Genomic DNA, 16,693 nt, shown 5'->3' with positions numbered 1-16,693 from the left:
CAAGGTGACATGTGTCAGGAAAGATGGCTGGAAAGGGTTAGCGACCATCACGATGTCAGGCCTTCTTTGTCATTCAGGTTTCTGAGCAAATGTCACCTCCTTGGAGAGCAGCACCTTGTCCTCATTTCCTTGGTTAATCTAGTCACCCTGCTAGCAAATTTGTCCTAAGGTCTGTAGCACACAGTTGTCTTTCTCAATCAAATTACAATAAATGTATATTTACCAATTGTGATAAATTAGTGAATCTTTTAGAGAGAGGGGAGGGAGAAGGGATAACCACTAAATAGGTGAACATACTGATCAATTTTAAACATAAATTGATGCTATTAATAAAATGCATACAGGGGATGATATAACCACACAGAAATTAGTTATAATTTTAGATATTTAAGAGGAGTTTTGTTAGCATTATTTTATTAGTCTTCCATAAAACAACATACATATATTTACATAGTTTGGTAAGACATCATGCTTTACAGTACATTGTTATATTCTAAATTTGACAAACTTACTTAAATGGTGAGTGGTCTAAGAAACAATGAAAATGAATTCAAAGTGAAAAATAAAAAGAAAATGATACAAAATAATTTAAATGAAAAACAATAAATATTTACTAAAACAAATAGTAATTTTGAAAACTTATATAGTAGTTAAAAAGTACCATATAATCCTGCCACTAAAATTACATGTAATTAAATAATTTTAAGAAAATAGTTTTAAAGCACATAGCACTTTATAATACTTTGCTTAGTTATCAGCTAACTAGAGGCCCAGGGCACAAAATTCGTGCACTGGATTGGGGGTCCCTCAGCCTAGCCTACACCCTCTCATTGTATGGGACCCCTCAGGGGATGTCTGCCTGCTGGGAACGGGCCTAAACCAACAGTTGGAAATCCCTCACACAGTCTGGGACCCTTTGGTCCTTACTGCCCACCTGCTCACTGCTCCTTACCACTCGGCTCTCTGCTCCTTAGTGCTGCCATGAAGGCAGGAGAGGCTCCTGCCACTGCCACTGTGCTTTCCAGTGTAGTTGTCTGTGGGCCAACTGCTCTCTTCCTTCTCATTTAGGGCAAGCAGCATGTGAGGGCAGAGCACACTGCTCTCCTAAGCCGAACTTCAGACATTGACTGTGGCATTCTCTTGGTCATCATTGTTGTTTCTCTTCCCCCTACCTCCCCCCCACCCAAAGTTTATATGAATATAACATACAAAGGTGCAGCCTCCTTTCTAGGAACAAGGAAGAAAGGGGTGGTTCCGTAGGGCACATGGAGCTGCAGCAAGCGCCAGCTGTGGGGAGGGCCAAGGGGGAGAGGAGGTTAGTACTAGGGCCCAGGCCCTAGAGCCGTTGTTGGGGGAAGTAGGGATCCCCTCTGAGTGCCAAGTTCTGGGGCTAAACTAATTGGTCAAGCTGAGGCAGAGGTGGGTGGCCATATCAGCCAACTTTGGTGCTGTTTACCCTTTCCCACCCCAGCTCTGTTGTAAAACCCCAGAGCCCTGGATTCCGAAGGCCCCATCCAGAGCAGAGGCCCTGGAAAGGGGTGTGAGTAAGTGAGTAGGGCAAGTTTGAAAGTCTATATATCTGTGAGCTAAGGGATGGCCGGAGACAGTGGTAAGAGGTAGCAGGGGCAAGGGCTCTCATACATACCCTTCTGTGGGGGCCATAGGGAAGGAGGCCAGGGGAGTAGGGTAAGGATGGGGCACCATGGCCCAAACCTCTTAAGCTTCCCTGTCTCTCCTCTGCAGTGTACATGGAGGAAAGGGGCTGCCTCTGAGGAGGGGCCAGGCCAGGCCAGGTACCATCTTGAGTTATGGCTGATGTGATGGTCCTCACTCTGAGATGTCTAACTGGTAATGGTGAACCCAGGAATGACTCCTGCCACAGCCATGTTGTGATCCAGGACTGACTCCCACCCTGCCGTTTGGTTGTCCATCTGGTCATTCAGTTCATGACAGACCCTGGCTCTTTACATATTAGGATTATTGAAACAAAGACTGTTCTTGGTTTTACTATTATTAAAAATGCTGAAATAAACATATTTATTTATAAATAGTTTTTCAATATCCAATTTTTAAGAATAATAGGAGTTGGATAGTAGGATAGTCATATCATTGTAGTCAAGAAGAAAGGGTGGTTTTCATTTAATCACATTCTAATTGTTTTGTGTCATACTTAAAAGGTCTGGAACAAGTGTGAGAGATTGGAAATACTACATCAGTGTGTTTTCAGTATTCTATTTATCTTTATAGATATTACTCTGAGAAGTTCTCGCCATTCAACCTTCCCAGAGCCTCACATGGTGCCTGGCATAAAACTCAATTTTTAATGTGTTTATAGAACTGAGTCAGTGCTAATGCAAGTATCTAAAAAAAAAAAAAAAAAAAAGCCTATGACAAAATATTGTATGAAAGTATATCAGTGCTGCTCCAATGTAATTAGAAATATTATTTCAATAAAGATAACATACTTTAACAGCATAGCTTTCAAGATGATGCTTGCATCAGTTCTATGATTTGTTCTAGAGCACAATTGAAATAAAAGGGGAATTCAACTAGTTAAGCTTCGGTACATTCAAACAGTCACTTTCAATTTGACATGGGCTGTGGTCTGTGATCATATCATGCAGGAACATGAAATAAACATTTTCACAGTGAGTCAAAAGGACTTGGTTCTACTTTTGAGATACTCACTAAATGTGCAGCAATGAGCAGGACCTGTTGTGGTGGCAAATTACAGGAAGAAAAAATTTCAGTACTGAACAGGAAAGACAGAGATAGTGTGGCTATGGCTTCTTTGAAGAAGATGGACTATAACCCAAGAACTAGGAGGAAAATTGAAGATTAAGTACAGAATTAGCACAATGGGTCATAACAAAATAGCAATCATAGTTGCTATGTGTCCATGGCTTGCTATATGTCAGGCAGTGTTCTAAGCACTTTATTCTTATATTAACCCAGTGGTTGCCTCCATAGCAATGAAATCAGAAAGTCTTAGATTAGGGACCAAGCATCCATAATGCTTAAAAATCCCCCAGGTAGTTCCAATCTGCAGCAAAGTCTGGGAACCACTCAACGATCCCGCAAGGTAAATACTCACATTACTATTTCCATCTTCTCAGGGTGGGAACTGAGTCAGAGAGGTAAAGGACCTTGCCAAGCTCAAAGAGCTGAATAGCTGATACGTGAATCCAGGCGGTTTGATTCCAGAACCTTGATCTTACCCACCTCAGTGGCTCCCCTGGGTTTCAGTGCCATTTCTAGTGAGCAGCCTAGATTTTTTATGAGTTGAAGGACATTCTTTTCTAAAATTTCTTTATTGATTAAGGTGTTACATATGTGTCCTTATTCCCCCATTACTTCCCCTATCCTTTCCACTCATGCCCTCATCCCTCTGTTGTCTGTGTCCATTGTTTAGGCTTATATGCATGCATACAAGTCCTTTGATATTAATGCATGTCTTAAAAATAATCATTTTAGGAACTTAGAGCCTATTCCTATGCAGTTTGGTTCCTACCTCTATCTGGAATACTTGTCTCCCTGGGCAGTACCTATCTTTACTGTGCACAAAGTTGTCAAAACCGGCCTTTCTCTTGGCCCCAATTCCTTAGCCCCTCCTCCCAGATGTTGCCAATTTGCTGTATCTCAGAGCCCACACACCAGTGGTCGTACTTGTGAAAGAGGAAGGGGCCCAGGCAGCAATAAAGCAAAGCAGGGCAAGCAGAGTGGCTCTTCCTATGAGACAGGCCCCGGTGTCCAGGTTTTGACTGTTACATGTCAATACTAAGACTTCTTTTGTTCAGCCTCTGCGCAGGCTTCTAATTCCTCATATGTCTTTCTACCTTCATCTCCAACCTAAAGGGATGTCATATTATGCAACTTCTAGGGTCTAGGTTTTCTGCTTAGCTTTGCCTCTCTTACTGTATGACTGGGCAAGAGTAAGCTAATAATCTCTTCCAGACTCATGAGCTGTGTGTCATTGGAAATGAACTTGGGAAGTCTGCTTGGCTAAATTTCTGGTTCGACAGCCCGTCATTGTTATAAGTTTAAGTTCAATGCGTACTTCTGCAGACTGCTCACTGGTTTCCAGGCCTTCAGGGCCACCATCACCACTGGTTCCAAAGTCCATTATGAACTTGGTATCCTGTCTGCAATGGACAGACTTGGTCATAGTTATCAAGGTCCAAGCAATTACTTTTTTGTTAGAACTGGTGGCAGGATAACACTCATGATTTCATCCTCCCATAGCAACTGTGTATCTAGTGCAAGGGCACATTTACTAAGCTGGGCCTGGGGCCTGAGGAGTCACCCGGATGTGGGACCCTCCCAGAGAACATGTTTTCTTCCACGGCTTGGATTTCGAGGTGTGTTCACCATGGCCACGGCCTAGGCATTTGTTGCAATAGTTACCATTTCTCTCGGTGAAACTGTGCTCCGTGCAGTGAAATCACACACACCCACCCCAAGCTGCAATGTAACCCGGCCACGGAGCTCTTCTCAGTTCCAAGTTCAGGTGCTGAACGTCCCAGGCTGACCCCAGGGGCCAACGTGAGGGAGAATGGCAGTTAGAATTTACATAGCAACCGGGCGGCCCCCAACCACCATGCATAAACCCCTGGTTTATTCTGTATCTGTTAAAAAAAAAAAAAAAAAAAAAGGATTCTCTATTTTGTCATTATGAAACCCAACTGGGGAGAAAAAAACACACAAAACTGATCATTCTTGCTTCCAAAAGTCGTTTCTGAAAGAACTAAATAAGTCACTAGTAGTAACGTATTTCATCGGTGTTCTAACGGGCATTGCTATTTTTTTAAAAAAATGGTAAATTCAGGAGGAGGCTACATCCACCCCACACTTCCCCAGATTGAATTAGCAAACATAAAATATTACACGAACAATTAAAATGCTCTTGTAGCAAAAGGGGAGAGAACTGAGGGTCCGATTCTTCAGAAGACCCAAAGGAATCAGTCAGTCCTGTCTCCTTGGTTACCTAGGTCACATGGCTGGGATACGACAGGGCAGCTGAGGATGACGGGGTTGTCCAGGGCAGGTGCAAACAAACAGAGGGGGCTAGCAGAGGGTGGAGGAGGAGAGTTCCTGAAGCCCAAGCCTTGGTCAGCCCCAGCACACATCTGGATTCTGCTCTTCTGGGGATCAGAACACACAGGACCCAACAAGTCCAAATGAAGTCCAACTCCGAGAAGTTTGGAGGAGGACTCTGGGGCCTGAGTGGACTCACACAGCCACAATCTGAAAGTAGCTTTAGATTCACCACCCACCCCAAGTGCGGCGGTGCCAAGGCCCCATCTAGAGCCGGTCCCTTGTGAGGACCAACCATGGCCAGAAGGATGTGCTAGAGGCCCTTGATGACGGTTTTAATGATTTCCATGAGGCCCAGTATCTTTTGGACAGATCAAGAGAACTCGAAACGGTCCTTGGCCATTTGAATCTCTGTAGCTCACATTTTTAGAGTTAGTCTGATGTGAATAGACTTTGAACATTGAAAGTGGATGTATTCTAGGCTTTCAAAAGTTTCCAAATTCTTGAACAATATTGTAATATTTTTTCCAGAACAGGTAGAGTACTCCAATATGAGAGAGTAACTGCCTCAGACCCACCAGGGAACAGAGTAATAACAATGAGATAAATAACAAAATCTTGCTGAGTGTCCCACTAAACAGGTACATGTTAAGTGACTGTTTGCTGTTTGAAGGAAGCTACTCTTCAAAAGTGTGCCTCCATGAAATTAGAGATGGCCACATGTCACTGTCCTTCAGGGTCTTTCCAAAGTGTGAACTCTGTGAGGGTCAAAGGTCTGTAATGAAACTCTTGCAAATGTTATTGTTTCCCAAAGAAACTAAGGACTTCTAAAACACACTCCCGTCCTGTGACTTGAGGACCCCTAGTGGTCACTGAAATAATAACTCCTTCTGAACACTAAGCATCTGGAGAATATTTCAACACCCATTTTCAAATGCATATATATATATATATATATATATATATATATATATATATATGCTGTGATTAAAGAAATAAAATGCACTTAACATGAAAATATTATAATGATGTTGTTAAAGAAAGATATCAAAGGTACTACCACTAATAGGAGAGCTGGATGTTTTGGTGTAACACTCAAAAAAGTTGTAATCCCCGCTTTAGAGAACCATAACTTAGGGCAGCTGCTCTCTTGTTGATAAGCAGCACCTTGAATAGTTGGGTCTACTCAGGATAACTCAACCAGGAAGAGAATTGTATTAGCTATAAATATCACACATTTATTGCCAGTCTAGAAAAAGATCATTGACCTGCAAAGAGAATTTGCAGCTTTAATCAAATACCAAGTGGCATGGTTACAGAGAGTGCACTATATAATCAAATTAGAAAATTTCTCCACATTGGAACTCTGGCTTTCACTGGCTGTCTCTGGAAACTAGGCAAGTCAACACCATATGGAAAATGTGGCCTCAATTCAACCAAATTTTTAATTCACCCTTTAAAAAATTCACACACACACACACACACAAAGGTACTATCAAGAGTGAGGTATGGCCTGGCTGGTGTAGTTCAATGATTGAGCATTGAACTATGAACCAGGAGGTCATGGTTCGATTCCTGGTCAGGGCACATGCTTGGGTTGAGGACTTGAACTGCAGTGGGGGGGATGCTGGAGGCAACAGATCAACAATGATTCTCTTCATCACTGATGTCTCTCACTCTCTCTCCCTTCTCTGAAATCATATATATATTTAAAAAGTGTTAAGTCGTGGCTCAGCTGTGTGCATGTGAGTGTGTGTGTCTGAACTCTCTTGTCCCTCTGAATTCAGTGTCATCACTCTGTCTTTATTAAAATATTCTCTTAGATTGCCTGATTTCCAGTGTTAGTAGTTTCCTGGAGAAGTCAGGCAAATAAAGTGTCTTTAATAGAAAGACAACGATCTAAAATTAATAAGACCATTTTTTTTTTTTATCTTATAGTTTCCCCCCTACACCTAAAATCCCACTAGATAGCACTTAGGATGTCAGGGAGGAGAGGGCAAGAGCTTCAAGAAAGCGATGGGTGTGGAATGGCAACACATCAGGATTCACATTCTCATTTCTGGTATCAAAGGTGGGTCAGCAAGAAAGGCAGTGATGACCTTCCTAATGGTCAGTTAAAACCAGAGGATGTGCCAAGACCGGTTTAGTTCAGTGGATAGAGCGTCGGTCTGCGGACTGAAGGGTCCCAGGTTCGATTCCGGTCAGGGGCATGTACCTTGGTTGCGGGCACATCTCCGGTGGGGCGTGTGCAGGAGGCAGCTGATCCATGTTTCTCTCTCATCGATGTTTCTAACTCTCTATCCCTCTCTCTTTCTCTCTGTAAAAAATCAATAAAATACATTTTAAAAAAAAACAGAGGATGCATTTTTATAAAGATGCATTCGTAATGACACACACACACACACACACACACACACACACTCACACACACGTATGCAAAAGGCGCAAAAAAATTTTTACTTTACAATCACAGAGACACAAATATACTTAAGAAAGAGAAGTTTTATTAGGGCAATTTCACTTTATTTTTCCATACAGCAAAGTCAACTACTGCGGTAATAATAAAAGAAGCGTAAAACAAATCGCAGCCCAAGACAAAATACATAATTGTAAGCAACTACAAGCAGAAAGTAAGTTGTGATTACATAAGAGTAAAACCAAGCACATCTGTCCTGTCAGCAGATGAAAGGGGCGGGGTTGCCGGTAAGTGCAATGTGGGAACCAGCTGGCGTGAGGGCTGGCCACACAGATTCATTCAACAAGTGCCCGTGATCACATTCGCTTTTTTGAGTGCTTCTGAGTTGCCAATTTAGAACCATGAACTTTGAACAGTGTTTTCTCTTTTCACCTGCTGAAAGAACAGGCTTCCTACAGCAATTAAAAAAACAATCACATAACATCTAGAGCTACGCTGTGCTGTTTGGTTTGCCTGTTTATAGTTTCAATTTTGTGAAAGTCATTACTTGTTTTTGAAGATTGGTGTGTGTGTGTGTGTGTGTGTGTGAACAATAAACCACTGAAATTGGCAGAAACTGATTAGAATAATATGTCCTTAGTATAGTTCTTTCTCTCTTTTTTTTTGTTGTTGTTGTTGAAGCTTTAAACATGCAGTAGTTTTGAAAAATGTAGGGAATATCTGATCCATGATTTCACCTTAATGGTTGAAGTACCTGCTATTTTTGGTAATGGTCTTCAGGCAGATTTGGCCCAGTGGAGTTTTTGTCAGTCATGAGATCTCGGAAGGATGGCATATCTTTCCAGCTGAAAAAATCCTGGCAAACTACAAGCTGTCCACAAAAAAGCAAAGCAACGTTTGAAGAGGTACGGAGTGCTAACTCGGTGCCACTTTTGCAAGCAATTTTGCTCAGTCTCATTTTATTAGCCTTAACAAAACTCCTTGTAATTATAGACGTTTTTATTCAAAATAAGATCTTACTATTATACAGGTTTCTCTCTTTTGACTATATACAGAAGTGCAAAAAGTCAACCTTCTCTCTAGACGTCCCAACATGCTCAATTGCAGCATAATCAACCCTCAAGAGTTTGCACACACGCTAGAATTCTCATTTACGTAAACTTTGAGTATTTGGATTATCAACAAAAAGTCCCTTGTTCTATTTATTGATTATGCAGCTTATTTATAACAAGGCTTGATATTCAGGGATTTCAAAAATATTAAACAATACTTTAACATTTGAAATGGATACAGTAGAAAATAAATTTTATTCTAATATCTAGATTCTAGGTCTTCTTATAATAACTAATTACAAACAAAATAAATCATCAAAATATTACTCAATTGTCTGCCAGGATTGTTGCGATAGCAACAACTTAACTTCTTACTTAGCAATGATTATATATTTATAAGATATCCATATAAAAGATCTTTGTTCTTTTAATGAAAACTAGACAAGAACTAACAATGACTGACATTCTTACACTTTAATATTAAATCAGTAAAATAGAAATCATTTAGTTAACAATAATACGAATATTCATATGACACTACATGTAATTCAAAACTGAGTATGTTATGAAGGAAAAACTACTTTAAATTTTTTTTTGTATTTTGAAAAATTCATCAGTAAAGTCTAATAAAACAAGAGTCTATAAACTGAAATGGTATTCAATTGTTAATACAAAATGAAATCTAAGAAGTGTAGGAAATGAAAAACTACATTTTAACAAGAAAAATAAGTAATATTCTATAATGTAACTAACTACAATAACATGTGAAGTCACCATTACTCTCTTAACACGATTGAAATTACATTGGTATGGGTTCCAACCCGTAATGTAATAATCTAAGGCTTTAATAGATGTACAGTACAATCAGTAAAATCAACACATCAGTCTTATATTAGAAAGCATCTCTCTCAGGCATAAAAACTTGCAGTAAACTTGGAAGTATGGAAAGTTCTACAACTGAACTTTCGCCTCTCCCATTCCATACTATAACTACCAGTGACCTGGCCCCTACTTCAGCGGTTGCAAAACCGCTGACCAGAGCAAAAATACCCTTACTAGCTGCAACACCCAAACCACAAAAAGGGAATTCCTTTGGATGAATCCATTCTTAAAAGCTGAATGCACATCTATTTTATTTTTATAATTTTGTAAAAGGCTTTCTAAGGCTATAAGCAGTTAATCGGAACAAAAAACAAAAGAAATCACGTATAAAATCCCCCCAAGTACGTATAACCCACCCGATTGCTAGGTAAGTGAAACACCTCCCGTTTTCATATTTTGGTTTATCATGCATCTGATGACAGTGCTGCTTTCTTCTTTGTTTAGAGTCACTATTTTCAACGTGACTGTGATGAAGCATGTAAGCAAACGTGGAACCATTTTTGCAAAGCATTTTAGAGTCTTTTGACTTTGACAGAGCTATAAATAGAAGCAAAATAATTTCCTCAAACATTTTTTTTTTGTTTGTTAATCGTGTCTCAGAAATGGCATATCCCTTTTGAATATCATGTTATACAGTATAGTATGCATAAATATTACACTACAATGCATTAAAATAATTATATATATTTATATATATCTATTATATATATCTCCAGTATGTGTGAGTTTATCGGTATTGAGAGAAATGGTGTTGTGCTGTTCTATTGTTACTGTGGTTACATTGGCCATTTCTGAGACAGCTTTGGTTTCCAAAAAAAAGAAAAAAGAAAAAAAAAGAATGGTGCCCTTTGACTGATTAGTACTAGCAAATAAGCAACAAAATGTGGCTCTGAAACAATAACACTGAAGAAATAATACTCTAATTTGATGTACAGTCTATGGCACTTCATGAGAATCCTTTACAACATGGTACTTAAAGCCATGATGTGCTTTAAAAGATACACAGTTGTGGTTTTGCTTGGCACATTCATCTCTGTCAGATCCCTCCCTCACCTCATCTTACAATCTATTACATTAAAAATATTACTCTTAAACAAAAATGACTGTGCATGCACGCTCTTCACCTCTAATGGCAATTTTAAATACAAGGTGCACCTTTGTTATTTGTAAACCTTGAAAGAAATAAACTTATTTTTTTAAAAAAATTATACCTTGGTCTACAGACGTACCAATACATAAGAGAATCGTGGTTACACCATAGTCTGTCTTTTCAAGATGGCATGAATCTATTAGGAAACTAATTAGGTCTGCATCCTTGAATGCATAACCCTGTGCTAGAAAAGACGATGTTGTTCTTTTATAGACAGGTATATCACCTCAGCACGAATATCAATTAAATGTACAAAGTGTATAGGCAACAGTGTGCAGTGGGGTTTCCATGTTGTCTTCTCTTCTGGTTAACATGCAATATGTGGTTGTCTTGTGGCTGAGGGGTTTTGGTGGGGGTTGCTTGACGGTATATACAATATGGCTAATGACCTCGTCCTTTACTCTATCCAAGCACACTGTCCTTTCCGCTTTAGTATGTATGATCTACAAAGGAAAAACAACAACAACACATAGTCTTTGTTAAAACAGGCTACAGCTCAAAGCAGGTTCCAATACATATTTACTAGGAAATTTGTATGGCTTGAGTTATAGCATCTTCATATAAAAACAGAAAAACACTGCACAAGTACACATCGAACTAAATTTGCTGACCCTTCCCAGGAGAATACAATGACATGCAGAGCTTCATGAAGATCGAGACTCTTCTCAGAGACTAAGCTAAAAGTGTAAAACGACTGCAGATCGAGGGACAAAACATAGCCGGGCGATTTTTCAGCACTACCGTGGTGGGGCAGGATTTAAATTCATTTTACTTCTCTGCTGAAGTTCATGGGTTTCAAGAGGAATGCTTTGGCTTACAAAATTCAGATCCATGCAACCAGCCCCATTAAACATGAGTCATGGTACAGGGATTTCCTGACTTACAGGTGGGCTCAACTTCCATTTCTTTGAATTTGCACTGATGTGAGAATGCTAAGCACTCAGTAGAAACCAGCTACTAAGCTATGAGGCTGGGTAGGTGAGCTGTACTAAATGCATTTTCAACTTATAATGAGCTTATGGGGACCAAATCCCATCATAAGTCGAGGAGCATCTGTATTTGGGTGATTGATTAGCACAATATGTGTATAGGGGGAAAAAGAATAGTAGTTTTGACTACTTTGGATCATTTAATGTTTGGGGCAATTTTTTTTTCCCCTGCAGCCAAGAAAAAGTAATATCATTCCTTATGCTCCTGATGCATTAAAGTGAAATAGATTGTACTTGTATGTAGATCTGGTGTTTGGACAAAATTTGTTCTCATCAGAGAGTCTTCACATATTAAAAGTATACTTTAGAATACAACCTTGAGAATGAAAGAAACCATTATTTTGCTTCACGCAGAACCAGGTTAGCCCTAGCCGGTTTGGCTCAGTGCATAGAGGGTTGGCCTGAGGACTGAAGGGTCCCAGATTCGATTTTGGTCAAAAGCACATGCCTGGGTAGTCAGCTCGATCCCCAGTAGGACGCATGCAGGAGGCAGCCAATCAATGATTCTCTCTCATCCTTGATGTTTCTCTCTTTCTCCTTCTCACTTCCTCTCTGAAATCAATAAAAATATATCTTTAAAAAGTTCAAATATTGAAACTCATGAAAATAACCAATCATTTGTTATATATATATATATCGATACTATGAACAGCCTAAGCTTCAAAGGTTTTCTAACTGCAATAAGGCCATTTGGCATTATTTTTTTGCATCCTGGATTATTGCTAAGAAATAGAAGGAATATATATATAGCAAACATACCCAAATGACTATAAAGTCTTGAAACAAATTTTTAATGTAAAAAGAACTCTTCTTCCAAACCTACATACTACAAATTAATATGCTTATTCAAACATGTGGTTACTGTTCAGAATAATAAACCTTATTATCAGAACTGCATAGAGAGAGCTGTGAGACAGGCAAAATCATTTTCAGTCATGTACTTCATGGCTGTAATATGTCTTTGATAGTACTTCTCCCAGTCTCTCCTTTCTTTCCTAAATGGCTCTCACATATTTTCTCTCCTCTTCTGCATGGGCTCAACCTTTGTCCAGTTTTTACTATGAGTTATTATCACAAGGGCCTCTGAACTGATTCTCTGCCATCTCCTGACACGGCACTCTGTCCCTTCTCCCATAAGGCCCATATCTCCTCTCTTCTCTCTTCAACAACTAACCTTCTTTGTCCAATTTCACTTACTTTCTAACTCTATTGGGTGAGTTGCTCTTTATCATTGTTCCAAGAAAAATTTATTCAAAGATTTCTTATTTTAATACAGTGTGCTGAAATTTACCTTTTGATCTTTTTGCCTATTCGTCTTTATCTCATTGACATGGTCATTTACACATAGTAGCACCAGAAAGTCACTTGTAAATGTGTTATTGAAGAGAAATGAATGAAAGGAAGCAATAGAGAATGATCATCCATCTTATTCACCAGAGGCAGTTTTAAATGTTGTGGCTCTTTTAAAATATAAACATAATTACCTATTGTACTTCATATATGCAAACTTGGATGCATGCATACTGGAAAAAACACACACACATATATTCTTTAAGCATGGAAAATTACTTCCTTTGCAAAGTATGTAAGTCAGTGTGTCTGAAGACAAGCCACAAGACTTTCACACCATTTTTTAGGAATTGCAACATTTTCAGAAATTTATATGATCTGCCAAGGTGACTCAAGGTGATTTCAAAGTACCTCAAGCTCATTTGGATATTTAGATGTATGTATGCATATATATGAGTATGTGTATATATTTCTTTCTCTTTTTTTATGTGTCTCAGGCATGAAGCAGCTCTGGCCACCAACACAGGCATAAAGCCAATATGAACTAAGAACTGTACCTCTGATTTGCCCCTGACTAATATAAGAGCAATACCACCAAACAGGTATCTCCTTGCCCATTGCCAGCGGCTATATAAATTTATTTAAAGTCATACTGCTTACATTCTAATGATACTGTGAGGTGAAGCATGTTCTCATTTAAGATTTTATTTCTCCCTCTTCCCCCCACCGCCCCCCCCCAAAAAAAATGAGGATCTACAAAAGGGATCAAGAAACTCTTGCCTGTGAGCCAAATACAGCCTATTGGCTGCCTATTTTTGCAAATAAAGTTTTACTGGAACAGAGCCACACCCTTTCGCTTCCATGTTGTTTCTTGTAGAGTTGAGTAGCTGAAACAGAAGAGTGGTGACAGAAACCACATGGCACACACCACCAAAAATATTTACTGTGTCTTTTAAGAAAAAGTTTGCTAGTTCCTGATCTATGCCTTCTATTTAGATTTAAGTCATATTTTTTCTTCAGGCCTGTGGTTTATTTCTAATGTAAACTAAAAACAAAATTTATCTTCCCTAAGTATTATGTATATTTAAGTGATATAAACATATTTATTACAAATTTGTATGATAAAACCCCTCATAACCCATCAAATACAAAAATATGAACTCTGCATAAGTACTTCCCCTGAAAATTTGCAAACATTTTCTTAAATGCATCACATAGATGCTATCTTTAAAAAATACCATCACAAATACATACTATGTATCAAATAATGAACTTACTGTTTAGTGATGAAAATTCTACATCTGGGTAACATACTTGTGGCTAGTCAGATGTTCGGCAGATATTATGGGTATCTAGCAAATAAAAAATTATTTCATGAATGATCCATGCAAGCAAGCCAACCATCAAGAGATGAAAACATTTCAATATAAAAATTTTTTTTTAAGAAAAGTGAAATTCAGCTGTCAGGTGATAGTCCTTATCTGGTCAACACAACAGTAAGTTAATGTACACGTAATGTCAAAGTAGCAACTCAGTCTTAAAATCTTTGTGTTAAATACTATTCTATCAATGTTATCGGACTTTAAGAAGTAAGAGAAGTAAAACTATCAAAAATTCATGCAGAGCAGTAATTAAAAGAAGCCCTTTTTGTTGGCCTACACACACACACCCACACCCCTGTGGTTTGAGTTATTCAGTAATCCAAACAGCAAAGTAGAAAATGTCTTGCCTATTTTTTGTGCAACCAATTCCTAACATTTTCTTTTGTCCAACTTATGGTATCTAACTTCTTTTCCAATTTAAAATACCAGGTAGGAATTACAGAGGCGTACTTCAAGAGAAGTGGGTAAGAGCATAAATCTACATCACAACATATTTCTGAATCCTAATTATACATTTTTTTCTTTTTTTTTTCTTGTATTATAAGTGGGCAAGAGAATTAAAAATCCTGAGAAAAGATAGTAAGAAACCAAAAGAGAGGTGACTTATTTCAATAGCCCCCAAAACCAAGAACTTCCCGTATGTAGCTGATCCTCCTACAACCCAGAATTACGGCTGCTAACCTAGGAGAGGCCGCATCATCGATGGAGACTCAAAGGACTGGGATCACGGGTTCTAAAACGAGTGACCCATTTCCTACCGTGTAACCTTGAGCAAAGCACTTCATCACTCTATGCTTAAGTTTCGTCAACCAAAAAGGGGCACGAATCCCATGCCAGCAAGGTTGTGGGAGAATAGTGAGATCACATTCATGAAGGCATTTTCGTTGTTGTTGCTTCCAATTGAGAGGTCCTAGACTAATGTAACATATTACAATCCACCGTCTGGAGTGTAAATTAATATGTCTCACTTTTATTTCCATTTTTTTTTTCAGCTTGACATCTTTACACAGTTTTACAGCATTGGCAAATGGCACGAAAATGTGCTCCAAGCATAATGAAGCTTCTCATACCATTTTTCCTGCTGCTGCAGGACAGGATGTTGCACCCAACAGTGTAGAAGCATCAGGGATGGGGCTGTCGAAACATACCAAGGACCTTCAACACCACCACTCGATGCAGATGAAGGGCCAGCTATACACTTCTGCAAGCATGCAGGCTGCATTTTGTGGCATCAGCTATTTCCAGCATCGCTAATGTACTGTAGGCATATACATATGTATGTATATGTAGATATAATATATGTGTGTATATATATATCCATTCCCTTTTCTTTCCTTTGGTTGTAAAACAGTATGAAGACCCAAGATTATGCATGAAATGGTCACAGCACAATGCAAAAAAAGTAAAGTGTCCCCTACAACCCAGGTGGCCAAGGGCATGTTGGGATTTGCTTTGCTATAGTTCTGCTTACACCAGCAATTCTACGGTCATGCATGGTACACACGGGAGAATTTGGCATCATCGATCTACCCCGTAAATGGATTGCATTGAATCCATTAAGAACTGTCTGCCGTAGGGTAAAGATTACTTACTAACATGCTACATATGCACAATCTAGCATTCTTGTAAATGAGTCTGATGTGTTAGCATAAATCCAGGGCTATTTTGACAAGCTTCGGGAAAACTACTGAGTGGTCTTTGCCAAGAAGTGTTTAAAGCTTGTGCGAATCTTTAAGATACATCCCTATACCATTCTTGAAAGTGTTTAATGGCTATCCTAATAGTTTTTAGTTCTTCAACAGAATACAGTGTGTTGTAGAAACAAGGGTGGCTATTCCTCATAGCACTAACTATGTATTCAAATGGCACTTAATTGGTCCTCTCTCCCCAAAGGGCAACTTGTCGATTCTCATCTCATACGGGCTCTTTTGAGATTAACTTGGCTACATTAAACCTTAGTCTGTGGGTTATATGAAATCTGATTTGGCTCTTAAATTTTTTCATATGCTATTAACCGTACTGAACTTTGCTTTCATAACAAATATATCTGGATAATTCAAGCCAAAACCTCCTACTTTATATAAATTTGATTCAATGACAATGCTCATGGAATCAATGTCAATTTTTTAATTAAAAATATTTCAATACTCATTCTCTTTAAAATAGTCATTCTCGTATATCATTAAATTTAAATTTCTGAAACAGATCCCTTTTACTTAAAAGTAACCTGTGTAATTGTTATTCTATAACGTGTATGGAACAGAGAATTGATTGTCTTTTTTTTTTTCCTTCATAACTCCCCAACATTTAAGGTGGGCAATTACAGAAAAAAAAAAAAATGTTTTTCATTGAAGAATTCAAAATGTGAACATGAATTTAATCTATTTTTGAATATGCAGTATGCAAACTTTAACAAATTCCTAACAAACTCTATTTACAAGAGTGGTCCTTGTGGCATATGTTAGATATTTAAGTATTGTGCTTTATATTAAGAATTT

At 38.6% G+C, this 16,693-nt stretch overlaps 2 protein-coding genes across 17 annotated transcripts in view; both read right to left on the bottom strand.

The window, feature by feature from the left end:
• Nucleotides 1-16,693, bottom strand: part of SUCNR1 (succinate receptor 1) — a 608,141-nt gene that overhangs the window by 169,750 nt on the left and 421,698 nt on the right. The window lies entirely within an intron of this gene.
• MBNL1 (muscleblind like splicing regulator 1) overlaps nt 7,519-16,693 on the bottom strand; it is a 192,261-nt gene continuing 183,086 nt past the window's right edge. For 15 of the 16 annotated variants that reach the window (XM_084873873.1, XM_084873871.1, XM_084873866.1 and 12 more), the window contains 2 exons: nt 14,091-14,165; nt 7,519-10,977 (listed from right to left, as the gene is read on the bottom strand). In XM_084873873.1, the coding sequence (XP_084729999.1) occupies nt 14,109-14,165 (57 nt within the window). In that variant the 3' untranslated portion in view covers nt 7,519-10,977; nt 14,091-14,108. Of the gene's footprint in view, nt 10,978-14,090; nt 14,166-15,265; nt 15,330-16,693 lie in introns of those variants that run through there. The other variant, XR_014794113.1, reaches the window with a different exon arrangement.

The sequence above is a fragment of the Pipistrellus hanaki genome (genome assembly GCF_964339955.1).
Source record: "Pipistrellus hanaki genome assembly, chromosome: 2".
In the NCBI taxonomy this organism is placed as follows: Eukaryota; Metazoa; Chordata; class Mammalia; order Chiroptera; family Vespertilionidae; genus Pipistrellus; species Pipistrellus hanaki.
This window is presented reverse-complemented; position numbering and strand designations above follow the sequence as displayed.